Source organism: Coenobita brevimanus, chromosome 80 (assembly GCF_032717465.1).
Source record: "Coenobita brevimanus isolate Jiangsu-jjx chromosome 80, ASM3271746v2, whole genome shotgun sequence".
Classification (NCBI taxonomy): domain Eukaryota; kingdom Metazoa; phylum Arthropoda; class Malacostraca; order Decapoda; family Coenobitidae; genus Coenobita; species Coenobita brevimanus.
Window position 1 is genome coordinate 39,673,878 of NC_137033.1, and position 27,502 is coordinate 39,701,379.

The 27,502-nt window shown below is 40.6% G+C and overlaps 1 protein-coding gene across 1 annotated transcript in view; it reads left to right on the forward strand.

The window, feature by feature from the left end:
- LOC145409338 (sodium-coupled monocarboxylate transporter 1-like) overlaps window positions 1-27,502 on the forward strand; it is a 125,413-nt gene that overhangs the window by 14,626 nt on the left and 83,285 nt on the right. Inside the window, exons 2-3 of the mRNA XM_080279809.1 lie at window positions 15,003-15,216; window positions 20,741-20,874. Of these exons, the coding sequence (XP_080135935.1) occupies window positions 15,003-15,216; window positions 20,741-20,874 (348 nt within the window). The remainder of the gene's footprint in view (window positions 1-15,002; window positions 15,217-20,740; window positions 20,875-27,502) is intronic.

Here is a 27,502-nt window from a genome sequence, read left to right on the forward strand (position 1 = left end):
ATGCTGTCCTTGCGAATCTCAGAATTTCTTTTCTCCATCATGTTTGATGTTTCCTCCTTTCTCTCACCTCTCACTGGGTGCCATTCCGTTATCGTGGCTGTCATTTTGTTATCCGTTCTACGAAGGATATTACCAGCCCATATCCATTTTTTTTTAATAGCGGCGATTGTGCAATCTACTTTTTGTTTTTCTTATCCAGGATGATTTCTTTTTATCTCTCCATGTGATCCCTAAAATGATCCTATCTACTGCATGTGAACTCTTCATTGGCTGTGTTCCAAGTATTATGTTAGAATTCGTGTTTCTGGTTCAAAATTTAAAACAGGAAGGGCACAGTGCTTATTAACCGTCTCTTCTGACATAACGACTGTTGTTTATCCTTCTTGTAGTTACTTAGTTTATCTATAGCCATCTATTTCATTCCTGTTCTTCGCTTTATATATATATATATATATATATATATATATATATATATATATATATATATATATATGTGTGTGTGTGTGTGTGTGTGTGTGTGTGTGTGTAAAATATGAATGTGCTAATAGGTGTATATCTCTTTCTAGCAAATAAAGTGAGATTCTTTATTAACCATTCAGAGACAACTGTTTTGAGGGGTGTGTGACGAAGTTGTATACAGTAGAAGTAATAGTGGCAATTTCAGTTTCAGCTAGACGTGAACCTGACAGACTACAGGCTGTTGATTCCCTTTTCCCACATCCCACCATCCTTCTATCGAGGGATGTTGAAAAAGTTGAGGGACATCTATATAATTGGGCATTTCCAGCTCCCGGCTATATTGGTGCCACCACGTAAAGGCTTCCTTGCATTACTTATTTTTGGACTGGTAAGAAAGGGGAGTGCTTCCAATAATTAAGCCACACATCTCATGTCTCTCTACGTTCCTCTGATTGACGGCAAAGTATGCCTTCATCAGCATCATCATTATCCCTTTCAGTCTTTCCAACGAAGGGTAGGTTGAGATAGGATCTAGTACGCGGGAAAAAAAAAAAAAAAAAAAAGACAGAGGGAGAATTAGCTATGTTTCTGCCCGGAATCGTGCTATATCTGTTCTCCGCTTTGCTAAAAATAATTTCATCCGTACTAAATGCTCCCAGCTCTCCAACTCGAATTCTTCACGCTCCTTCTGCCACCTTGCCAAAAACCTTTCCAACAACTTTACCTCATCATCCTTCCCTCCTCTTTTCTACCCTGATGGCTCTGTAGCTATTTCTTCTACTGATAAAGCAGATCTCTTCGTTCAGACGTTCTCCTCCATTTCCACCTTAGACGATTCATGTGCTGTTCCTCCATCACTTCCCCCTACTGACTTCCTCATGGCTGACATAAAAATTTCTTCAGCTGATGTATTTTCTGCTATCACTGGCCTCAATACTAACAAGGCATATGGGCCTGATGGAGTCCCTCCCGTTGTTCTCAAGAACTGTGCTTCTGTCCTTACACCCTGCCTATGTAAACTCTTTCGCCTTTGAAACTTTAACTTGTACCTTTCCTTCTTGCTGGAAGTTTGTTCTCATTCAGCCAGTCCAAAAGAAGGGTGACCATTCCCAACCCTCTAACAATCGTCCAATTGCTTTAACATCCTGTGTCTCAAAAGTTTTCGAGTCTATTCTTAACAGGAAAATTTTAAAGCATCTTTTCTACCACAGCCTTCTTTCTGATCGTGAGAGACGTTCCACTGGCGATCTTCTCACCTACCTTTCAGACTCCCGGTCATCCTCCTTTCGGGACTTTGGTGAAAGCTTTGCCATTTCACATCACATCTCAAAGGCTTTCGATTGAGTCTGGCATAAATCATTAATTCCAAACTGCCCTTTTACGGTTTCTATCCTTCTATCTGTGCCTTCATCTACAGCTTCCTTTCTGGTCGTTCTATAGCCGCCGTTGTAGACGGCCATCGTTCTTCACCTAGATCTATCAACAGTGGTGTTCCTCAGGGCTCTGTCCTATCATCAGCTCTCTTTCTTTTGTTCATCAATAAGTCCATCTCAGCAGTTACATCAACAAATGTGGGATGAGGCTATGGCACACTTAATGTCTGACTTGGCTCATATCTCTGACTGGGGTAAAAATAATCTTGTTGTTTTTAATGTATCAAAGACTCAGTTGTTACACCTATCAACCCGACAAAATCTTCCACAGGAGTACCCACTAATGTTTAATAATATCCAGCTTTATACTGTATCATCCTTGAACATGTTTGGGGTTTCATTCACTCGGGATTTATCTTGGAAAGATCATATTACATCTCTTGTAAAATCTGCTTCCAAGAGATTAGGTGTGCTAAGCCGACTCTGTTCCTTCTATATCCCTGCACGACTGTTGACTCTATACACGGGTTTTATTTGCCCCTGTGTAGAGTACAACTGTCATGTGTGGGGAGGCCCCCCCACATACAGCTTTTCTCAGTAGGGTGGAGTCAAAGGATTTTCATGTCATTAACTCTCCTCCTCTTACTGGCTTTGTCTCTTCGCCACACTGTTGCCTATTTATCTCTTTTCTGTCGCTATTTCAATGGTCACTGTTCCTCTAAAATGTCTGCATGCATCCCTCCACCTTTACGACGGGTGCATAGCACCCGTCTAGCAACAATTTCTCATCTTTTTGCTGTCCAACTCTCTAATGCAAGAGTTAACCGTTACTCCCAGTCCTTCATTTATGCAACAGAACAGGTCAACTCTGGAACTATCTCCCTCTGTCTGTATATCCTACTTCCTTTGATCTCCAGTCTTTCAAACACAGTGTGTCCTGGCATCTCGAAATGAATGGATCTTGAATTTCGCTGGGGGTAGGGGGGTTTCAAGAATACTCCCCCAGTATCCCTGCTTGTCGTATGAGGCGACTAAAAGGGTTGGTGGTGAGTTTGTGCCCCATCCCGTAAAAAGAACTAACTAAACAAGCGAATAAGGCGCCTCGGACCCAGACGGACCATACGTTGATGACTATGGAATGGACAAAGGACATTCTTAGGGTGGGAACTTGGAATGTGAGAGGAGTGAATGATGAAGTGAAAGAGAGAGAGATTGTTCAGGTGCTTGAGGATGCAAAAGTGGATATATGTGGATTGACTGAAACTAAATGGAGGTTGAAAGGGTGAGAGAATGGGAATATGGTTTAGGTATATGTGCAGGAGTTAATGAGAATGAGAGGGCAAGAGAGTGAGTATGTCTGATGATAAGCAAGAAGTGGAAGGAGAATATAAGAGAGTATGGAACAATGGGTGCAAGGATTGTATGGGTGAGGATGAAAGTAGGTATACAAGTGTGGGCGATTGTATGTGTGTATGCTCCGACAGAGGACCGAGTGGCAAGAGTGAAAGATGAGTTTTGGGCGAGAGTAGAAGCATGTATGGACAGATCTGAGAAGAGCGAGAGAGTGTTTTTGATTGGAGACATGAATGGCAAAGTTGGGAATGGACGAGTGGATGGAGTGATTGGTCAGTGGGATGTGCCAGCTGAAGTAGATGGGAATGGTAGTGCTTTGGTGGACATCTATGCTGGTAAGGGGTTGGCAATAGCCAACACCTACTTTCGCCATAAGATGATCCACCGGTATACATGGAGAGTAATGAGGAGGATGGATGATGAGCTTGTTGAACAAAAGGCAATGAGAGACTGTGTGTGTGGATGAGCGAATGAGAAGACAAGTGTTGGATGCAAGAGTGTGGAGAGGGTGGGGGAATGGAGTCTCGGACCATTACTTAGTGATGGCCAAGGTAAAGCTGCAAAGAAAATGGTTGAGGAGACGAAGGGGAAGACAGAAGGAAACAGCTCCTCTGACAAGAGTGGAGAAATTGCAAGATAGTGAGAAAATGGCAGAGTATAAGAGCATAGTGGAAGAAAGATTGGGAAGGTATGAGTTAGAGCAGATGGCAGGGGTGGAAGATGTATGTAAGATATTCACAGAAGAGATAGGCACAGCGTGTGAGGTGGTTTGTGGAGTGAGGAGGAGATGCAAGTGTGTGCAAGGGACAGCATGGTGGATTGATGAGGTGAAACAAGCTGTGGAACAAAAGAAGAAGGCATATAGTGAATGGTTAGTGAGCAGAGGTAGGGGAGAAGTTGAGAGAGAGAAGAGAGAGGTATATGTGAGCAGGAGAAGGGAGGTGAAGAGACTGGTGAAGGAGAGTAAAAAGAAAGTGGATGAAGTGTTTGGGAGGAATCTGGGTGTGAAATGGAGGGAGAGTATGAAATTGTTTTGGAAGGAGGTAAAGAAAGTAAGGCAGTGTGAAAGGAGAAATAGTAGGGGAGTGAAAGATAGGCTGTTGGCGGAGAAGAGAAAGAAATTGAGGAGATGGAAGGAGCACTTTGAGGATTTGTTGAATGTAGAAAGTGAGAGCAGTGCGAGTATAAGTGGTTGGGGAATGGCTGGGAGAAGAAGAGATGATAGGAGGGAGGAAGAGATCAGTATGGCGGAAGTAGTGGAAGCAATGAAGATCAAGTTGGGAAAAGCCCCAGAAATTTACGAAGTGTGTGGTGAAATGCTGAGGTATGGGGGTGAGATTGTTGTGGAGTGGATATGGAAGTTGTGTAGATTGGCTTGGGAAGAGGGAAGAGTTCCAAAGAACTGGAAATCAGGTATAATTGTTCCTTTATACAAAGGAAAAGGGGAGAGAGAAGTATGTGGTAACCATAGGGGTATTTGCCTTCTTAGTGTGACTCGTAAAATATATGGTATAATACTCATTGTTAGGGTTAGGCATATGGCAGAAGAACAAACGGGATTTAGGAAGGGAAAAGGGTGTGTAGATCAGATATTTGTTCTAAGATGATTAGTGGAGAAGTATCTAGAGAAGGGAAAGTGTATGCTGCCTTCATGGACTTGGAGAAAGCTTATGACAGAATAGATAGGCAAGGTACGGTATGTGGAAGGTATTAAGAATATATGGAGTGGAGGGGAAATTGTTGAGTGCTGTGAAGAGTATGTACGAAGGAGCTAAGGCTACGGTGCGAGTGGATGGTGAGCTGAGTGAGTTCTTTGATCTCAATGTAGGACTGAAACAGGGTTGTGTGATGTCTCCATGGCTGTTTAATATATACATCGATGGGGTTGTAAAGGAGGTGCAAGGTAGGACAGTGGATGTGGGGGTGGCTCCAATGAATGAGGGTGAGATTTGGAAGATTCCGGTGTTGCTGTTTGTGATGATACAGTATTGTTGAGTGAAAATGAATGGGAGTTGCAAGGTTTGGTGAATGAATTTGGGACAGTGTGTAGGAAGAGGAAGCTGAAAGTTAATGTAAACAAAAGTAAAGTTATGGTATTTGAGGGGATTGAAGTCACAGAATGTACAGTGAGGTTGGATGGTGAGGATATGGAGAATGTGAGTGCATTCCAGTGCTTGGGTAGTGTGATAAGTAAGGATGGAACTTTGGGGGATGAAGTGCATGAAAGGGTACAGCAGGGAAGGAAGGTTGTTGGTTCACTGAAAGCAGTGATGAGAAATAGGGAGGTGAGTATGGAAGTTAAGAAGTCACTGCACGATAGTATTGTGATCCCTACCCTGACGTATGGAAGCGAGGCGTGGACCTTGCAAGAGGGAAACAAGTCAAGAGTGAGAGCAGTGGGAAGGAGTTACTTGAGAGGAGCATGTGGAGTGACATGGAGGGACAGGTTGACGAATGAAGAAGTGAAGGAACGTTGTGGGGTGGATGTGGATGTGGATGTGGTTGAGAAGATTAGGAGAAATACACTGAGGTGGTTTGGGCGTGTGGAGAGAATGGACAATGAACGACTGACTAAGAGGGTGTATGTAGGTGAGATGGAGGGAGGGAGAGGGAGGGGTAGACCGAGGATGAGGTGGAGAGATGGAGTTGAGAGGTATATGAGGGAGGGGGGTGTGAGTTGGGGGGAGGGTAGTCAAATGGTGGATGACAGAGCGACTTGGAGGCGTTTTGTCTGCGGCCACCCTTTGCGGGATTAGTGCGTCAGGCTATAGATAGATTGATGGATTTGTATTGTTTTTCTTTTTTTTTCTTGGAAGGAACTATTTTGCGGGCTCCTAGGCTTTGGTTCCCTTTCCCCGCATTAAAAAAAAAAAAATCAACACCATGCCCTATTAAACGCATCACTCAATCATTCACATACTCTTCAAACCCCTAGAATCCTGACTCCACCTCACAGGCATACTAATACACACTGGGACGCTTCACAAATATTATTGATATAGAAATAACATAGGATTTCCCACTGTACCATAAATCTGTCGATATACTCATAACTCTAGCATTTTAATTCAACTAGCGCTGAAGAATAACTTTCCAGCTGAGAAGAGGACGTGGGAGGATTGAAATCAGCCGTCTAATGGTCGAGATATCTCTTGTGTTCTATTACAGCTAAAGTTTTGTTTCCGTTTCATAAACGTTTATAAATGCTCCAACATGCTTGCATGTGTCGGCCTTGGTCGCTTAATGGCGGCTGTCCATGCTGCGCTTTCTCTGGCAGCCTCCCTATTCAGACCCTTATCCCTGAAGACACACTCTATGACCTCGTCCCGGGTCTTTCTCGGTCTGCCTTCCGCATCCCTACCCCCAACTTTCCCATTTCACATTTTCTGCTCCCAACTGCCATCCCATAGCCTTTTCACATGCCCAGACCATCTCAGTCTACCTCTTCTCATCACAACATTAATACATTGCAGTCCCATCCTTTCTCTTAACTCTTCCATCGTAAACCTAGCCACCTCAGGCCTCACATTCAAGGAAGCACTACACATCCAGCTTATCATTGTCATTTATCTAAGTCTGAGCCTTCGAATATTCTCTTCCTTTACTGCCCAGGTCACACTACCACACAACATTACATTCCTAACACATACCGAATACAGTGATCCCATGGCACTGAAGGAGAGCCCTCTCAATGTCAGGAAAGGCAACAACTCCCTGACCTTCTTCCAACCCCTTCTTACTCAAACCGCACCTCCAGCACAGATCATGTCTCCCACATAACAAAACTAATCCACACACTCAAGAGACTCACTATAGCAAGATCACTCCTATCACGCCTGACAATTTCATGTGCTCTCCCGGACACACGGCACATGAAAACAGCGTTATCTTGCAGTCTATCTATAATGCCACTACATCTCTTGTGCACCCACTTATCACAAACACTGTACAAGGTGGAATTACTTCCAACACCCATGTTGCAAACTGCACGTGGCCACTCTCCCTCTTCTTTGACAGCATCGCCACCAACCCTAGGTACCATCTTCTTTGTTTTATTTGCATTTGTTCTTTAGCCCTTGTGTCCCATACCATCTCTCTACTTCCTAAATCTTTCCTCCGTCTTTTTTTCTCTGCAGTTAACACTAAATCCTCAGCATAAAACATCTCCCACGGAAGTCCATTTCTGAAGTCAAGTAAGAGGGCTTCAAGCACCATGATAAGCAATAAAGGGCACAAGACTGACCTCTGATGCACACCAACATTTACTGAAAACTCATCACTCAAATCTCTGTTCACTCTTAACTGGGTGCAATCACTCACTTACATAGCCATAACCGTCTAACCAGCCACCCCTTGATCCCACCCCTTGATCTTAATGCTCACTTCACCACCTCCCTAGGAACTCTGTGAAAGGCCTTTTTTTCTCCAGATCAACAGAATAAAGAACAGATGCCTTTTCTTTCCTGTTTATTTTTTTCTAATGCTGTCAAACAATGAGTATGACATCAATGGTCCCTTTGCCTGGCATAAAACCAGATAGCATCTCAGCAATATTCACTCTTCCTGTAATCATACCTTTTAGAACTCTCTCTATTTACTCATAGTCCAGTATTAATGATAGGAATTTGAGTGTTAACAGAACTTAATTATAGTATTTCCCCCTCTACCACATGGCTGACTCAAAATTATTGCAATCAGAGCTCGTAATCAGCAAAAACATCTGTGCCCTCGCACATGAGTTGGTACTTTACGTACTGTGAGTCGAAACTATATTTATATATATATAATGGTCTGTAAACTGCGTCGTCTTAACTTCTGTGTTGCGGGGACGGACTGCTTAGCCTGGTGGTTTGAGGAACGCGGCCTTAAGGCTGGTTCAGGAACTTGCTGATCAACCATGCAGTCAATGGATATAACAAGGCAGACACCCCAAACAATGAAAAAAAGGTGTGGAAAACAGAAAATGCAGGGTAGACACGGATAACACTGACTGAGCCGTCACTGCCGCATCCAAGATCTGTGTATTAGATGGACAACCTTGTACACCGCAAATTGACATAGGACCTACACACAGAATTGCTATGGGAGAGTTGTCTCTCTTTGCTTTGTGTTTCCATCTCTACCAAGTGAATTTTGGGGGCAAGAAGTAACTGGCAACTCCCTGGTGTTGGCAGGAGGTGGTGAAACAGTCAGCACTGATGCCCAGAAGCTACAGTGGGAGTATATGTTCCCGGCGCTCCGAGCTTGCACCTCGCTCTTTTTTCGTATGCATTACTGTTTGCCCTGCTATTTCCCTGGAGTTGAGTTGTCATGCCTGGAAAGTACGCTCAAGGGATGAGAGGGTCCGTATCATTGCATGGAGATAGGATAATGACCCTATCTACACGATTTGTGAACGTACTGGAAGCTCAGAGTCGACCGTCATGAAGATTCTTGCTGCAGCATGTGACTTACTACCTGATGTCGTACTGGAGCACAAGCATGGCGGTGGAAAGAAGAGGACGACTTACAGAGATACAGATACGCTTCTGAAGAGGGAAGTTATCAAGAATCCTCGACTGACAGCAGCAGAATTGAAGAGAATGCAGCCCCAGCTGTTACAAGACGTCTCAATTCAAACTAATGCAACACCGCATGCAGTAGGAGCTGGGTTTGCCAAGCTGCACTGCAACAAAAGAAACTGCTTCTCACTGACCGCATGAAGAAGTAGCATATTCAAGTTGCCAAGAAGTATGCACACTGGACATTGGATGAGTGGTGAAAAGTTATGTTTTCCGATGAAAGCACATTTCAAGAATTCCAGGTGCGTTCTGCCAAGGTTCGTCGCCCTGCCTCCCATAGTCGATATGATCTTGCTTACACGGTGCCAACTGTTAAGCACCCACAATCAGTAATGGTATGGGGGTGTTTCTCAGGTGAACTTGGAGGGGGAGGCCTCTACTTTCTTCGTAAGAACTTGATGATGAATGGTGGCCGGTACATTCAAGTTCTGAAAGATAATTTGTTAAACTTTTTTGCTATTCATGAGTGCGACTTTTTCATGCACGATTCAGCTCCATGTAACAAGTCAAGAAAGGTGACAAAATGGCTTCAGGATAATCGGATTGAGGTCCTCGACTGGCCTGGCAACAGTCCGGATCTAAATCCGACAGAAAACTGCTAGGCAAAGATGAACAAAATCATGGCAGAGAAGAAGACACCGAATCTGGACAACCTCAAGACTGAACTGACAAATGTTTGGTGCAAAGAAATGTCCTTAGATTACTTTAGAGATATGTTTCCATGCCAAAACGCATCCAACTGGTCCTGAAAAACAAGGGAAACATGATTTCATATTAATGAATGGCAACTCATGAACAAACATTGTAATATGCTATGATTTCTGTGTTTTATAATACCATTGTGGGGGGAGGTCCTAAGTCAATTTGCGGTAGCTGTATAATAGAACACGTAAATCTGTAGGTAAGGTAATACATAAGAAGGAAGGCGAGTAGGTCGGTAGGTGGAAAAGAACGTGAGACGGAAGGAAGGAGGAAGACAAAGGACTAAGGAAGGAAGGAAGGAAGGAGAGTGAGGAATTTAGGAAGAGGAAGTGGAGGAAGGAAGGAAGGAAGGAATAGACTGATGAAAGTCGAGAATGAAAGAACGAAAAAATTAGAGGCTATGAACAATAAGAAGAGAGAGAGAGGGTGAAAGTCGTAAGGAGGGAGGGAGAGAGTGAAGGAAGTAGAGGAGGAGGGAGAGATTGACGGAAGTAGGATGGGAGGAAAGAAGAGGGTGAAGAAAGAAGAGTTTAGGGAAGGAAGAAGGTGAGGGAAGAATGGTGAAAGGGAAGAAGAGGGTGAAGGAAGAAAGGAGGAAAGAAAAGAGGGGTGACGGAAGTAGGAAGAGAGGGAGGTAGGTAGGGGATGATAGAAGTTGGGAGGCAAGATGAGGGTAAAGGATATGAGGAATACAAAGGAAAGCAAACAGCAACAGACCGTATGGTCCTTTCGAGGCTGTTTGTTACAGAGTAGACTATGACTACGAGATCTGATTCTAAATGCTGAAGGACAAGGATAATAAAACAAGAAGGCTTCCCCTCGCCTCCAAACTCTCCAGAAAAAAGTTAAAAGGACCACCATGCAGCATAGAAAAGCTGACATGGAAATTTCATAGGAAAGACTGAAAAGGAAAAGGTACATTCTACAATACTATATCTATAAGGTACCAGTTTGAATGACCTGAAAGAGAAAGTAATAAAGTAAAATGAGTAATCAGATAAGTAAATAACTAAGTCATGACATTGTGTACTGGTACGTTGAGTTAATGGGTCGTCTGTAGATACAGTGTGGAAACTGTGCGGAGTGGATGTTCATGGGTGGTGCAGCAGCCTTGCCTGGCGCTTTTAAGGTAGGCAGTCAATCAGGCTCCATCTCCGTTCACTCCACTGTGACAAGGAATTTTCCCATGCAGGACATGTATACAAGTTCCCTTCTGAAGCATTGACCCCTGGTGCATTAAAAAGAATAATAAAAAAAAAAAAAAAAAAGATGGTCACTTAACTAACAGGAACTCTCAGTGATCCACGGCCCATCACAGGGTGGAAAGAAAGAGTACTGACTGTTAACTCGAGGCTAACTGTGCAGATCCTAGTCCTGCTTTATATGCATTTAACAATTTGAATAATATATTATGACGTGAAGCGACGTTATGTACGGGTATATGAAGTTTACGGGGTGTCTTGTAGACGAGAGGGGAATGAACTTTCTCGTTGCTGGAAAAAGTAAGTCTCTTCCAGATATTTAAGACTCTGTTGAAAAAGAAGTATTTAGCTTCATGGGATTGAAAACGCTTTCCCATAATTTCGTAGCCATTACTCCACAGGAATGTGTTTATTCAGGAGTGAACATACTTAGCTGGAGGTCAGGTAACAGATACTTATCCAAGCAGTTTTTGAAGGTTAGTACTGTATCACAGTTTACTATATTTGCGGACAATTTTTTTTCCATATATTTACAATTACATGAGAGAAAAAGTGCTTAGCTTCATATGACTGAAATCGTTTATCAATAATTTTATGACCATTACCTCAAGTGTAGTTTGAGAGATCAACTGTGATATATTTATCGATGGCCATATTATCGTGTCTTATATCGAATACTTGAATTAAATCACCTCATAACCTGCGTTTAGTAAGGATGAAGAGATTAAGGGTTTCTAAACGCTCCTCGTATGGTTTATTTCTCAATCTAGGTATAATCTTTGTTGCTCTTCGATGTACTGTCTCAAATTTCTCCATATCCTTTTTATAATACGGAAACAAAATTGAACGCAATACTCCACGTGCTGGCGTACAAAGGAATTATATTTATCGGATTTATATTCAAATACTCTGCCTCTGAATCTAGTCAGTTTACTGGCTTTCTTTACAGGTTCTGTACATTGTTTGGTTTCAGATCATTTGTTATTATAACTCCTAAATCTCTTTCATGGTTTACGCTATCAAGTTGGATATTATTGATGTTATAACTTGCTCCTACATTGTTTACTGCGAATGTTTAGCACTTTATATTTATTAATATTGAAATCCATTTTCCATGTTTGTGCCCAGTTATACAGTTGATCAAGATGTCTCTGAATTCCCTGCCTTTGCAGTGCTGTATCAGTGTACTTACTCAGTTACCTATTTTAGTATCATCGGCAGATTTTGAAATCTTACAACATACTCCTTCATCAATATCATTTATGTATATTAAAATGAGAATAGGACCTAACACTGAACACTGCGGCACTCTGCCTGCAACGTTTATCCAGTCTAACACTTTTCCACTTATTACAGCTCTTTGCTTTCGTGCGGTGGGCCAATCTTCGAACCACCCGAGCACACTGCCACTGAAATCATGTACCTTTAGCTTCTGAAGGAGTCTTTTGTGTGGAACTTTGTCAAAAGACTTTTGAAAATAGAGGTAGAGAATGTCAACAGATTTAGTTTTATACATGTTCAATATGTCGTTGAAAAACTCCAACATATTCGTGAGGCAAGAGCTATAGTTCCGAAAACCATGTTGCGAACATTTGATGAGATTGTTTGTTTCTAGATGTTTCACAAGTTTGTCTCTAACAAGAGTTTCAAGCAGTTTGCAAACCACTGACGTTAAACTAACTAGACGATGGTTTTCTGGTTGTGCTCTGTTGCCCTTTTTGAATATTGGGGTTAAGTGTGCAAGCTTCCATTCATGTGGCATCTTACTGCTCTATAACGATAAGCTATAAAATTGAGATAATGGTTCTGATATTTCATTCTGTAGTTTCTTTAATACACGTGGTGATATTTTGTCTGGTCCTGGTGTTTTATGCTCTTTTATTTTGCTAATTGCAAGTAGTACATCGCGATTACTGACGGTGGTATCATTGATTATGTTGCCCTCTTCTATAAGAACTGGGGAAACTGCAGGAACTGTATGTGTTTTCTCTGTAAAGACTGGCGCGATGAAAGTATTAAGAATTTTTTGCGTTCTCAATCTCATCATCAGTTTGCTCTTCGTTATCTATAATTAAAGGACAGATTGTTGGGGTTGTTACGTCTTTGTTTCTTATGTAACCGACAAATTCTTTGGGATTTAATATACTGATACTGGCAGTATGTGCCTCAAAGTCTTTCTTACTGCGTTTAATTAATTTTTTGGCTTTCCGTCGAAGAGCATCGAATTTGTTTTTATCACTCAGACTCTTTGTGGTAATATAATTTTCATATGAAAGATTTATTGTTTCCAGACAATGTTTAATATCGGATTTCCACTATTTATGCTTAGAATTTTTGACAGGCCTTCTGTTGCTCTTTGGAACACATAACCGGACTGCATTGTTGGGTGTTTCTGTTTAAAATTTTCATGTATCATCGACATCTAATGTTTCGACAACATGATGCCAGTCAGCTGCACCTAGAAGTAGGGAAGTACGGAGAGGGTGAAGAAAGTAGAGAGGAGAGGAAAAAGAAGGTGAAGGAAATAGGAAGGAAGGAAGGGAGGGAGGGAGTGGAGACATTACGGAAGGAAGGAGATTATTAGGGAAGCAGGGAGGGGGTTAAGGAGGGTGAAGGAAGATAGGAGTGGGGGAATGGAAGGGGATAGGGTGAAGGAAATAGGGGCAGGGCGAACAAAGTAATGACAGAAGGAGGGAGAAAGCAAAAGAAGCAGGGAGGGACAGAAGGAGTGATATAGTGAAGAAAAAAAAGGAAGAAAGCAGAAAATAAACGAAATAGGAAGGGAGAGAGAGAAAGAAGGAAGGAAATAATAAGAAATTAAAGTGTGCCAATAATTTCAAGACAATGAAGAATGGTTTCCTCACAGTTACGGTACCGTAAACTGACTAAATTTTGTGCAGACTGCCATTATGATTAATAAACATACAAAAACATACAACCCTGAAATTTTTTATTGTATTATTTTTTTTTTTTTCTTGGGGGGGGGGGGAAGTCGGGGGGGCTCTGATTGCGCCTAGCACTTAAAACAGCCTAGTTAAAAAAATGTCTGGGGGTATTTGTCCAACGAAAAACTACAACGGATTTGAAGTGCATTGATGCTGATGAGAATAGCACCAAACTGAAAAACATTTGCAACAAAGAAAATGAACAGTACAGAAGAAAGAAACTGAGCAACTAAAATAGGTTTCTAATATAGTATGGGGACTTGATTAGGAACTTAATGTTGAAGGCAAACGAGTAACGAAACAAGGAAAAACACTAAACTAATAAACTACACTTTTTTTTCCTCTCCTTAACTTGCCCTAAAACTTGTCAACTTTCCATCCTGAACCCAAACTAGTAACAGTAGATAAGCACCAAGGTATGATGACAATGACGATGAAATGTGGAAAGTTTGAAGAGTCGTTGCATTTCCGTAATCTTCCACTTAGTTCATTTTCATTCATTCATTGCCAGACGCCATGTATCCCAAACAGGGTGGCCAAGGGCTTAGAGTTAATTGTTTTACAGGGAGGGGCACTAATTCTCCACCAACCCCACTTGACACGTAGGGAGAACGTTATGCCAACAGCATCTGGTGTTCCTAGGCGGTCACCCATCCAAGTACTAACCAGACCCAACGTTGCTTAACTTCGTTGATCGGAAAAAAAAGCAAGTTCTATATAAGATAAGGCAAGTTACGCTCGAGTTACGCATAACGCGGTATGTATTCACACTATATACCGTAATCGATGTAACAGTCATATTGCAATGAAAATAATAATAATAATAATAATAATAATAATAATAATAGACAATACTGTCATCTAAGGAAGCTAAGTCAAGGTTCAAGGTACGAGTGGGTTCAACCGGTCTGAGAACATTAGCACTGTGTTACCGAGTAGAATTTGCCGTGTTTGGTCAGGTATATTATTGTTACAGTTCTTTAATCTTATTATCACTCAGATTATCGTTTCTTTTCACCTTATTTCATGGAGATCAGTGCCAGGAAAAGACAGCGCTATGGCTGCACATTATTTCCCTAACAACTTTTCATGACTAGCGCTATGTTCCTTGGTATCTCTTGCTTAACGGTCAGGAATCAGAATGGAGAAACGCCAGTTTTAGGCTAAGGTAAATTGAAATTATGTGAAAATGTGCTTTCACCTTTTACCGACAATGTGGAAGGCCAAGGAAGCTGGAGTGTTGGTTGTGTATGATGAAGAGATATCTAATTTAGGCAAGTTAAAAAGTGTATGGATGTGTTGTTCCTTCCAGTTACTAACGGTGTGGACCCTGGAGGTAGCAAGTGCGGTAGCCAGGTTAAAGTGAAAAGAGTATAGGTGTGTTGTACTCTTCCTTACTTCTTACAGACAATGTGGAAGGGCGAGGAAGGGTTCAGCATGGTGGACTATACAGTGTTCAGCATGATGTTGGCGGTGTCGGTGGTCATTGGGGTTTGCAGTGCTATCAGGAGTCGCGGCAAGGAGTCCACCCATCAGTATCTCATCGGGGACCGTGCCATGCTTCCTATTCCTGTGGCCTTCTCGCTCCTCGGAGGCATCATCTCTGCTATATCTGTGCTTGGTTAGTTGGCGCTGGGTTGTACAGGGTGGTTATAAGCAGTTGTGCAGTAGAAACTCACTTGGTGGAATCTTAGGTGGTGCAGGGACGGCTCAGTGTCCTGCTGTGGGCTAGGGTGTGGCATTGTTAGTAGAATATGATGAAATGATGCAGGATGCACACTAAAAACGCCGAATGAGCCGTCCCCGAAACACAAGAAATCACCAAGCAGAATGGAAGATGACAACTGTATTTGAGGGATCCTATACTACGTTTTGATATTACTTACAGTGTCTTGATTCACAGTGGGATGTTTTCATGGAACAGTGCCATGATTTCGCTATAAATAATAACTTCCAGACACTATTTACATCAGTGTCTTATAGTGAATAAGAATATTATGATATTACTCACAGTTGTTAAGGCATTAAGACTGCTAAAGGAGGGTGACGAAGAGAAACTCCTTAACGGTCGCCTCTGAAAAAGCTCTTTGGCAAAACCGGCCACACAGATTCATTTATGAAACCTAGTGTTTATATCACCTTCCTACCCAATTTTTCATCCTTTTGCACTTCTTTCGTGTAGGTCAGTGGCAAAAAGAATACTATGGTCCTACATACACTCTGTAGCACTTGTTCGTGGCTATCATCATATTTTAGTCTTAATCAACTGTTGTAACTCAGCATTCAAGATGGAAGTGTGGCAATATTAGGCCAACGTAAAGTGAACAGTGTATTGTTGTGATTTTGAGGGCTATTCCAAGTGTGTTTGGATATTTTGTCACACATCTTCCTCAGCAATTTATTCTGCACAGAGTACCCTAATTTCCTCATGCATGTTATTGGATCACAGTACTGAAGCAGACTATGTAATCAGGAAATTTTTAAGGGAGTAGACTGTAGTACCAGTCGAACAGGGCGGAGCTCCCGAGGTGGATGGCAAGCTGGTGACAGGGGGAGCTGAAGCTCCGTTTCACAAGCCCTTGGGACATGTTCCTGACCATCTCCTTTTGTTAAACATTTCCGCTGCTTTCATTGACATAGAGAGTAGGCTAGTATACTCTCATAATACCTCTATTTCCAACTGTCTATGCCACACTACATGCACATTAGATATCACCCCTACTTTGTCTATCCCCTCACGACAATGGCCGCAGTAGTATTATCAGCAAATTCGGTGGTACCTCGGATAGCCACCACCAGCAGTGTAGTATTGGCGGCACGGTGTCCTCCTGGTCGCGGTCAAGCAACAGGCTGACAGCAGTTATTGCAAAAACTAATGCTCGTCATAGGAAAAGTACGGCTTCAGCCTTATATTTTACTAACACCCATGACCTTAGTACCCGTCTGAATTCTGTTCACTTTTTTGTCTAACTTGTATCCCATCTAGCCCTGTTCCTCACAGAAATCCTAATCTCTTCCTCTGGTTATTCCTGGTTACCATCTCCTCAAAAACTTCCGTAGCAAGGGTGGCACCTGATGTTATATCAGATCACAACATACAGTTGACACTATCTTGAACTTCACTTCAGCTAACTTTGATTATTCATTATACAAACTAAATTACCTAAATATTACCAAATATATTTGTATAGATCCCGCAATGTTTGTCCAGAACCCACCGTATTTGACTCAATAACCACACAGATGACCGACTCTAACCTCAGTCTTACCACCGAACTCATCATTTTGGATGTAGAGTGGTTATTGCATTTTGCCAGGACTGATGATATCAGGATTGGCACAAAAGTGGGTGACCCGGTTTTGCCTACGTGTTTTTTTTTTTTCTCAATAAAACACACTTAAAAAAAAAAAAAAACGCTATTTTACCCGCTTTACTTTTTTTTTTTTTTATAAATCAGACTCCTCACTGACAGTCAGGTTTAATGACGATTGACTACTGCTCCTTTCCAGTCTTTTTATACATTTGTCTAAGTGAGTTATGATTTTCTCAATTTTGACACTAATTTCAGTATTGCGGTGTTTACAGATCACTTTGTTACTGCCTTCCACCCTTGTTACTTTATTCCACTCATTTGTCCTTTTTCGACCACAACCAGATGCACGGGGCATGTTTCAGATCACCGAAATAAACGAGAAATATTTCACTCATCTTTCCCATTCTTATTAATACCTTTATTAAAACATTATCTCCATAAAAAAATGGAAACATGGATAACTATGTTTAAGGTTGGGGAAAACAAATCTTAATATTGTGGTTTGAAATAAAGGTAAATTTCTTGAGGGAATTATCCGGTGATGGCAAACATTATATCCAGCATTAGCTAACTTTGTAACCTTTTAGGATTACCAGTACGAGTGCTTTTGATAGATGTGGTTTTTGCTTAGTAAGTATTAGGGGAAATTTGTTGTATAATCAGTATTAAGTTAGGTTAGGCCTATGCCAGGTTAGGTTGTCTCATATTATTACCAAACCTCAATCATCTAAAGAAAATTTTAATAAACATTGCTACTTCTTGAATATAGGTCTATATGACAGACTTTGATGTTTTACATCAAGACTATTATTACTGTTAAGATGATGTGTACATTCACATAAGGAAGTGATTTTTCACTTGTAAGAAGAATGGGAAATGTATGCGTAAAATAACCAAAGAAACTTGCAGCACCAAAGGAAATGAGTCCTTCTCCTACTGCTGTGTTGTACCAACAAAGGAAATGAGTCTTTCTCCTACTACAGTACTGTGTAGTGTGCACTGATCTCACTGTCAACTCATAAGGTGTGCTCTCATGTTGAAACATGGCTTACAGTGTAGCAGGCAGCTCTGGGGTAGCAGACAAGTCAAAACATGATCATCCTCCTTATTCAACTCATTGTGTAAAAGTCTTATTGTGTAAAATTATAATTGGGCTGTCCATAGGCTATTTAGGTATAAACATTATTGTTATTTGTTTTCTGATACACTTAAAAAAAAAAAATTGCATGCAATTTTGTGGAAAAAAAAAAAACGGATGGGTTGGGCTTTCTCAAATAAAGTGTTTTTTTTTTTTTTTGTCAACCCTGACGTATTGGTCTAGAACAGGGCTATTCAACTGGCGGTTCGCCGGCCAAATCAGGCCCATGAGCCGCTTTTCATTGGCCCCTTGACAGACTGAGGAAGAATGCAAATAAATAAACAGAAAACAGAAAATATTGCATTTTTCTTATTAATTCGCGTAGCGGAAAATGTAAAAGAAAATAATATATGAATTTTTCGTTCGTTTTCTGAACCTGTGTTTATATAGATGAAAAAAATGGAGCTAAAATAAATGTATGGCCCTTCTATCAATCTGAATTTAAGAACCCGGCCCTACTTCTAAAGTACTTGAATAGTCCTGGTCTACAATGCGAATCGTTTCCAGAATCATTTAATTTCACGAAATTTGTAAAACAGCCAACCAGAATACCAGATAATCGTGACCATAACGCCTATCATTTGGACCGACTCCTAACAAATAACCCAGATAAATACTGATACTGTCACCACTTGGATCTTCCGACCACAATGTCATCAAACCCTCATTAGTCAGCTTCCCAAACCTCCCCATTCTGAATCAGTCAGGCTAGCCAGATGGCACTTTGATAGGGCAGACTGGGATGGATTTAGAAATATATCTTGCTGATATTCCATGGCACCCTTTCTTCACTATCAGTTCTACCCAGTTCCACAGCAATGGCTTAACAGAAGCTGGTAAGGAATTGTTCATACCCAGTCAACAATCTACCAGAAGATAGGAAAGCAACTGTGCCGCAGCAGCAGCCCAAAAGTCCCTACCATAAAACTTTTTATTAAAATCAGAAACATCTGAATCCTTCAGTCAATTTAAAACTGCAAGAAACATTCAAAACTAGTAATAGATCCCGCTAAATCAAACTTTCTTCACAACCAAGTATGCAAACCATTAAGTAATCTTAATAATAGTAGAATATTCTGGTTAACTCTAAATTGTTTCAGAAACATCTTCCAAAGATCATCACCCATTCCTCCACTAAAATCTTGAGATGGAAACATTATAAATGAACCACATGGAAAAGCGAACATCCTTGCTAGTGTGTTTGCCACAAATTCTACCTTAGAGGAATTTGATCAGCCCGTCCCTGTAGTAGAAGTCGAATCTCCTGAAATTCCTCCACTTAGGATACAAACCCTTGGGAGCCATATATCAGAATGTAGGGGGCCATAGCCTGAACCGAAGGAGTTTAGCGAGTAGGTAGTCAGTGGAGAGGAATTTAAAAGATACTTCCCAGATATCCAAAACCTAACTTCTCGGCTAGTAATGTTCCCCTTCACTGCTCCAGTGACATGCATGCCTGATGACAATGATGATGCCCAAACTGAGCTGTTGACACTTCAGGAGGATTCAGGAGCCAGGATGAAGTTTGAAACTGTATCTCTCACAGTATTTTGGTCATCAATGGCAGCTTCATACCCAAACTTATGTGACTTGGCTTTTCGCCACCTCCTACCATTTTCATCAACTTATTCATGTGAGGCTGCATTCTCTCAATTACTCCACATTAAAACGAAACATTGCAACAGACTTGAAGTGAAGCATGACCTATGGTGTGCTTTAAGTGAAACAAAACCAAGAATCAAGAAGCTTGTTGATAATCTGCAACAACACCCTTCACACTGAGTGGAATGGGGATTCAAATGAAAGAAAAATGAACCTGGTATGAATGTTCAGAAGCAAATGGTCTGGGAGGATGTGGGTGCGTCGCAATTGAAGGCCATGGTTGTGGCAGATAATTATGACTCACTATGATAGCATATCATTTCAGAATTATAAAGTTATCAGATTTGTAAGATTCAAAGTTCAGATCGAATTGCGTGGGATTAATACACTTTTTCAATCCAGTGATTTTTTTTAATTGCTGAATCAGCTTTTCGCAAATATGCAATTTTTAATTACTCTAAGTATGAATTTTTTTAATGTGCATTTTATTATTCCTTTAGTACCATTTCAATAATTATATAAGATTCAGCTGACAAAATACACATTTCTTTATTAATACTTAACAAAAGAGAAAATAACAAATGGAATCAATAAAATTACAGGATTTGCTAGAGTGATTTTTATATGGACATGATGAGTGTAGGACTGTAGTGTAGACAGTCACTGTAGTCATGGGTTATGGTTGGGGAAGGGGGGCCATGGACAAGGATCATGTATGAAAAGTGGGTAACGACCAGAAAAAGTTTGGGAACCACTGCTCTAAAACAAGTATCATCGTATGCGGTAGATACACCCCAAGATTCTGATTTTTTTTTTTTTATTCTTAATGCTGCCAGATGAGTTCACTGAACTAGCCAAGGTGTCTCGTATTGTGCTCTTGTGATGGGCGAAGACAGCTGCTAGAACATAAATTATATACCAACCATGAAATTAATAGATGTAAAAAAGGAAGGAACTAAAAAGCACAAAATGGGTTATGGAAAGTAGAAAATAATTCAATGGTAGGCACTAATAACGCTGTCTGGGCCGTTCCTACAACACATGAGATCTGATTTTGCAGCATGTGGACCAACCTGTATTACTCTGTCCAGGTAACGCAACGGAGGTGTACTGCTACGGGACTCAGCTTTGTGTCAACCTGCTGGGCTTCGTGCCAGGCTGCATCCTAGTCCGCAACCTCCTCCTTCCCATTTTCTACAACCTTAAGATTGTCTCCCTCAATCAGGTAGGTGCTTCCTCGCTTTATTACAACAGCAGCAATAAGAACAACAAAACAATAACAACAACAACAACTACAGTACTACTACTACTACTATTACTACTACTACTAGTACTACTACTACTATTATTTATATTTAAATTATAAATAGATGGTCATTGATAACACTAGAGCAAAGTGACCCGAGGCCACACAACACCCGCTCTGGGGGAATTGAGGTCAAAGTCACCTAGGATGAAAAGATATTAGCTTAAATGAAGTTTCATTACCTGATAATAGCACTATTACCAAAAGAAATGGCAGTTTCTGAGATTCAAATCTTCAAAATTTGATCAACCGTGAGTTTGTCCTTTCAAGGTCATTCAGGGTCACATGGTGACAACAGAATCTCCATGCATGACTTCTCTTAGTGTTTAATAGCATCCATGTGCCTGTCTCTCATAGTTTGGCTGATTTAAGCGGTCAAAATATGCAACATTTACTTTGGTCTTTCAAGTTCATCCAAGGTCAAATGTAATGGTGCCCATAGAATCCCCACATATGACTTTCTAAATAGTAATTATGAGTAACCATGCATCTATCTCTCACCATTGGCTGTGTTCAGGTCTCCAAATCTGTGTGACCTTAAATTTGACCTTTCATCGTCGCCAAAGGTCACATCTGATGGTGTTAACAGGATCTCCATATATGGCTTCTTATTGGTGATTCATAGAAACTATGTGTCTATATCACCGTTTGGCTGGTTTCAGGCCTCAAAATATGGATGACCTTGAATCTGACATTTCAAGGTCAAATTCAAGCCCCTTAACTCTGGGGCATTTTCACCAAAACGAATCACTTCCTCAGTGTGACATACCTAACCTGTATGCAAAGTTTGAAGATGATCTGTTTATTGATTCAGAGATTATTGATGCAAAGACTCACAGGTAAGTAAATAAATAAATAAACGCCGACGATCACACACATCCCTTCCGCAGTGAAATGCAGGCAGGGTGAATAAGTAGCATGAAGAAAGGATGTGTACAAGGTGCCAGTAAGATTAATATTATTCCATATGCTTATGATATTGCATTGTTATCAGAGTCACAACAAGAAATGAGCACTTTAGAGAAACAATTTAGTATAAATCGCAAATATAAAGCAGTAAAAGCAAAACTAAATGACTAATATTAGGAAAGAAAGGCAGAGACAATAATGATGGAAAAATACGACTTGGAAATGATGTAAGTTGTTTACATATACAGTATTTATAGACAGACTGATAGATAGATATAGATATATATACATATAGATAGATAGATATAGCTATAAATATAGATAGATACATAGATAGATAGATTGATAGATAGGTAGATAGACATATATATAGAGATAGGTAGATAGGCAGATATATATATATATATATATATATATATATATATATGTGTGTGTGTGTGTGTGTGTGTGTGACATCATATTATAAATGATTCACGTAAGGGGTCCTCAAACTGGGGCTCGGGAACCCCCAGGGGTTCACAGAAGGATTTCCAGGGGGTACTTTGATGATTTACGAGAATTTAAGTCTACTGAGAGAGAGAGAGAGAGAGAGAGAGAGAGACAGACAGACAGACAGACAGACAGAGAGAGAGAGAGAGAGTATGGTATTCTAAATGTGTACTGGTAGGCTCACGTTCAGATAGCAGTCAGCTAGCTGCGACTGATGCTCGTACTCGTTGCCTCACTGTCTCCAAATATTTTATTTTGTATTCGTAAGTGGGGTATATTCATAATGTTTCTCATTGAGTGTTGTTGTTTTTGATGATTCAGTGTTATGGTAAAAAAAAAATTCACTTCTTCTTGCCCCACGAAGTGAACTGGGTGGACCTTATAGTACTTTTTACCTTGAATTCAAATATGTTTGTTGAATTTTTCCATCAGGCATAGCTTTTTTTAAGTAACATAACAATTAAATCTTACAATAAGTCTATATTACTACGTCATAAAAAAGGCTGGTGTTACACTTGAAAAACATATCTCTAAGATGTAAGAGTATATGATTTATCGGTTATATTTGGCCTCAGGAACATCCCTTTTTAGTGCCCAGCAGTAATCTGCAAACAAATAGGGGCTGCACTTTCTTGGTACCGCTTTTCCATGTCTAAAATGTCCTGGTGAATGCTTTCGCCGTGGTCATCACTGACTGCCCCAAGATTTTCCAGGAAAATTCTAAGTGCTCGTCCAAAAAGTGGATTTTTAGACTTAGAGTCACCCCAGAGTTTTTATGATGTCAATAGGTCTTTTACAACATCACAGTAGTTTTCTGGTCTATGATTTTCCAAAAAAATCTTTGTAAACTCGTAAATGACAGCCATGCAGTATTTTCAACTTTTTTTAGCTCTTCATCGAACTTTTCATCTCAAAGCAGTTCCCTGATCTGTGGTCTCTACAAAAGTACTTCCTTGATTGTTGCATCACTGATTATAGGGAATTTATTCCTCAAATATGTGAATCCATGGCCAGTTCTATCCATACATTTGACTCAGTTCTTCATCAACCCGAGCTTAATGTGCAAAGGAGGCAGATAATTTTCTCAGGATCAACAAGAGGAGGATTTATGACATTCTGCTTCCATGGAGTCAGTGCTTTTCGTTTTGGCCACATTTTTTTTTTTTTACATAATGATTTTTTTTTTTTTTTGCCCCGGCTGTCTCACTCACAGAGGAAACAACAGAACTTCGTGTAACTAAGTTGCATTCCGAGTAAAAGTGTCTCAACCTTTAAGTCGCCACATACATCCCATTTAAAGTCGTCATACATATTTTTTTCTTCCAAAAGGAACTTCATGTCATAATACGACTCCCCGCGTTAGCTGCGTGAGCCAGAGGAATTGAGAGGAACTTATTTCCGTTGTGGAGTAGAACCTCTTTCAAGCTTACTTTTGATGAGTCAATAAACAAGCGCCACTCATCTGTGTTATATTCGTGGCCAAGTCCCTCCATAAAAGAACGAACATCATTGCAAAACACCAGACCATTTTCAAGGGGGAAAATTCTTTGAGAACGTCATAACGATCACGACAAAAACAAACATTAATTTCTTTCTGGAGCAGATTCCAGCCCTTTAACCTGGAACCAAAAAGTTGGGCTTGCTTCTTAGACTAATTTAAATCGCGGATGACATCAAGATCTCTTTGACTCAGCAAATGTGGTTCACTTGAAGAACAGCTTGCTTCACATGTTGGATCCATATTGTTTTCTGTTTTGTCTCCTATCTCATCACCAGACTCTTCGTCACTCAGTGTCATGTTTCTTGGAGGCTCGGCACAGGTAATTCTTGACTGCGAGGCACTGGCCTCATAACAGATGGTAAATTAGGTTATTTAACAGTATGCTTGGATTTGGATGTTATACGATTTATTTGTAAGGCAGAAGTAACAATCCGAAGCATGATCTTTGGGTTCTTTCCAAACCGTAGGAATGGCAAAAGGCATACGGCGTGAACCTTTTGCCCATGCTGTGAGTAGCCTGACACGTGTGACAAAACAAATATGGGGGACCCATCTTTTATCCTGGTCACCCACTTTACAACCAAAGTAATGTGCATAGCATTTTTTAATGAGGGGCATTAAAAGATGTTTTTGCTATATGAATGTCATTTCACCACAGATGTAGCAGAAAGAATTTGAACTACTTACATAGTTTCTCTGAATTATAATGGTGGATTGGGAATCAACACAAAACTTGAATATACAGTAGCACAATCTGTCAGCAGAGTGGAAAAAGCACTGTTTACACATTGAGTTGTAACCTGCTACGGGCAGAGGCTGAGGTCACTGTTTGAAGTAACATGTCCAGCAGTGTTTCTGCTAGCCCTTAATGACTCATTTATCTAAGCTTGTGTTTTCAAAAAGAAGCTATTGCACCTCACAACCAATGATAATAGCTGTTTGTTAACCTATTTTTTAACTGCGCTGGTACATATATACTTTACACAATGATACGTGAGTATGCTGGAACAGGAAATAATAATAATAAAATGAGTTATAGAGAAATTCTGAAAACGTATTTGGATTCAGCGTGGAAAAATACATAAGAAACAAATACTATTTTCGATGGGAAGAAATCGTTGTTGACCAGTGATCGAATATCATTGTTTAGTGGTACTGATATGACTGCATGAAGGTCTTTCTGCTCTGTGATCTTATGACGGTGGCGATATGACTATCTCATGGTTTTGTATGTGTGTGTGTGTGTGTGTGTGTGTGTGTGTGTGTGTGTGTGTGTGTGTGTGTGTGTGTGTTTTTATCATATGTTGATGGCAATATTACAGCCTCTTGTCAGTGTCAACGATTTAATGTATGGTGCTTATTGTTAAGCCCTTTTCTTTACAATTACAAATACTATTATGGATTTTTCAGTGAAGGAACTTCAGAATGATGAAAGTTACATTCAGTAATGTTTCAGTTCTATTGTTAAAAACCACTGTGAATTTCTACAGTGTTATATATTCCTCAAACTTTTATCACAGGAGTGCATGAAACCAAGCTTCCTTAAGGGACAAGTGAATAGTTGTCATCCGAATCTGAAAAGTAAGAATGCTGCCTTCTTCAAGCAAAAGGAAGAGGGACTGAACTGAGCCCGCTTTTATCGTTCGGGACAGTTCAGTTAGCAAAATGAACCAGGTTTACGTGCATTGTACACTCGAAAGCACTAACTTGTCCTCCCTGATAGCCGGAGTGGCAGCCAGTGAGCAACCAGGCGATCGAACACCCCACACCCACCGCCCCTCCCCCAACCCCTGTGTAAACGTTACTAGATAGATGTGGAACGGCCAAAGCTGGTGATTTTACAATGTATAATAATTTTTATAGACAATTAGAATCAGTAAGGGTAGGAATATATAGGCATTTAATGTGTATTACCGTGCTGTTATCCATAACATATGAGAAAGGCACGAAACTAAAAGAAGACCTAGAATGTATCACGTGTTATTGTCTATATACTTACGTCCTATATTATAATGTTACAAATAAGTATAGTAAAGTGAACAGCATCTGTTGAAAGATATGATGTCTTCCCTCATACATTCCCTCTCCCACCTTCACCACCCTTCTCTCTAGGTTTGTATCAATCAAACGCCTCCCTTATCCTCTAATCCCCTACTCCCACCCATTGTTAACCAATGTAAACAAAGATAGTGATGGAATGATCCATCAGGTATTGATCATATTAATAATAGCATACACTTCTGTATTAAGCAACAACAAAACAGTAACATACAATACTTTGATATACCTGCCAACTATTTCATCTTGTTGTAAGATGTTACGTGACATAAGCACTGCAAGTTGGACATTGTATTACAAGAACATACGGTTGTTTATCGTTAAAATAGGTTATGTGTGGTTTTTTTAAATTCTTTAATTCATGTTAAGAAGGAAATTTAAGCCTTACATTATAAAGATGTAAGGTTTATGTTCCTGTCAATACTACATTAACGAAACGAATCAGGGATCAGCTCTGACGAACCACAGACTCTGTTGTAACAAAAATATTCCGACCTCTTGTCGGAACAGTGACACAATATCATTATGTATACGGCTGAATGTGGGTCAATCGTATACATATAGACACTGTGTCACTGTTGTGATGAGAGGTCGTAATACTTTCGTTAGAGCAGAGAGTTTGTGGTTAATCAGAACCGATCCCTAATTCGTTTCATTCATCCAGTAATGACAGAGACACAATCTGGCCGCACTGTGGAGTGGTACTACTACTCAGCTGCCTTGTTGTGTTAGGAAGGATACTGCCACCGTATTCCCTGCGTGTCGTAAAAGGCGACTAAAAGGGGCGGGGTGAGGGGACTAGGGACCCCCTCCTCTGTTTTTTAGTTCCTAAAAAGAGACAGGCCAGAGAAAGGGATGAGCGATTGAGTTATTCCCGTACCCTGAAGATTGGGTCATTGAATGTGCGTGGATGTAGTACGATTGAGGTTAAAAGGGAGGAGATTGGGAGAATGTTTGTGAGAAGAAAGTTGGATGTGTTAGCTTTGAGTGAAACGAAGATGAAAGGGAAGTGTGAGTTTATGTTTGGAAGTGTGAATGGAATATTGTCAGGTGTTGATAGAGGAAGGGCAAGAGAAGGTGTGGCCTTGTTAGTGAGTCCGGAAGTACAGCAGTGTGTGATTGAATGGAAGGAGGTGTCGTCGAGACTGATGTGGGTGAAAGCGAAATTTAAACGTGAGTTGTGGGTGTTTGTGAGTGCATATGGGCCTGGTAGTGAAAGGGATGAAGAAGAGAGGGAGTGTTTCTGCAATGATTTTGATGAGTGTCTGCAGAGTTTTGGAGCAAATGTGAATGTGGTAATGATGGGAGATCTGAATGCTAGAGTGGGAAGTGTAACATTTGAAGGTGTAGTTGGTATGCATGGTGTGACTGGAAGAAATGAAAATGGGGAACGAATGATAGGGATGTGCGTTGAGCGAGAGATGGTGATTGGAAATACCCTGTTTGAGAAGAAATATTTATAAGTATACATGGGTGAGACAGGAGGGTGGAAGAGTTGTTGGTAGAGCTTTGATGGACTATGTGGTTGTGTCCAGGAATGTAATAGGAAGATTGTTGGATGTGAGAGTTCTGAGAGGGGAGGGTGGAGGT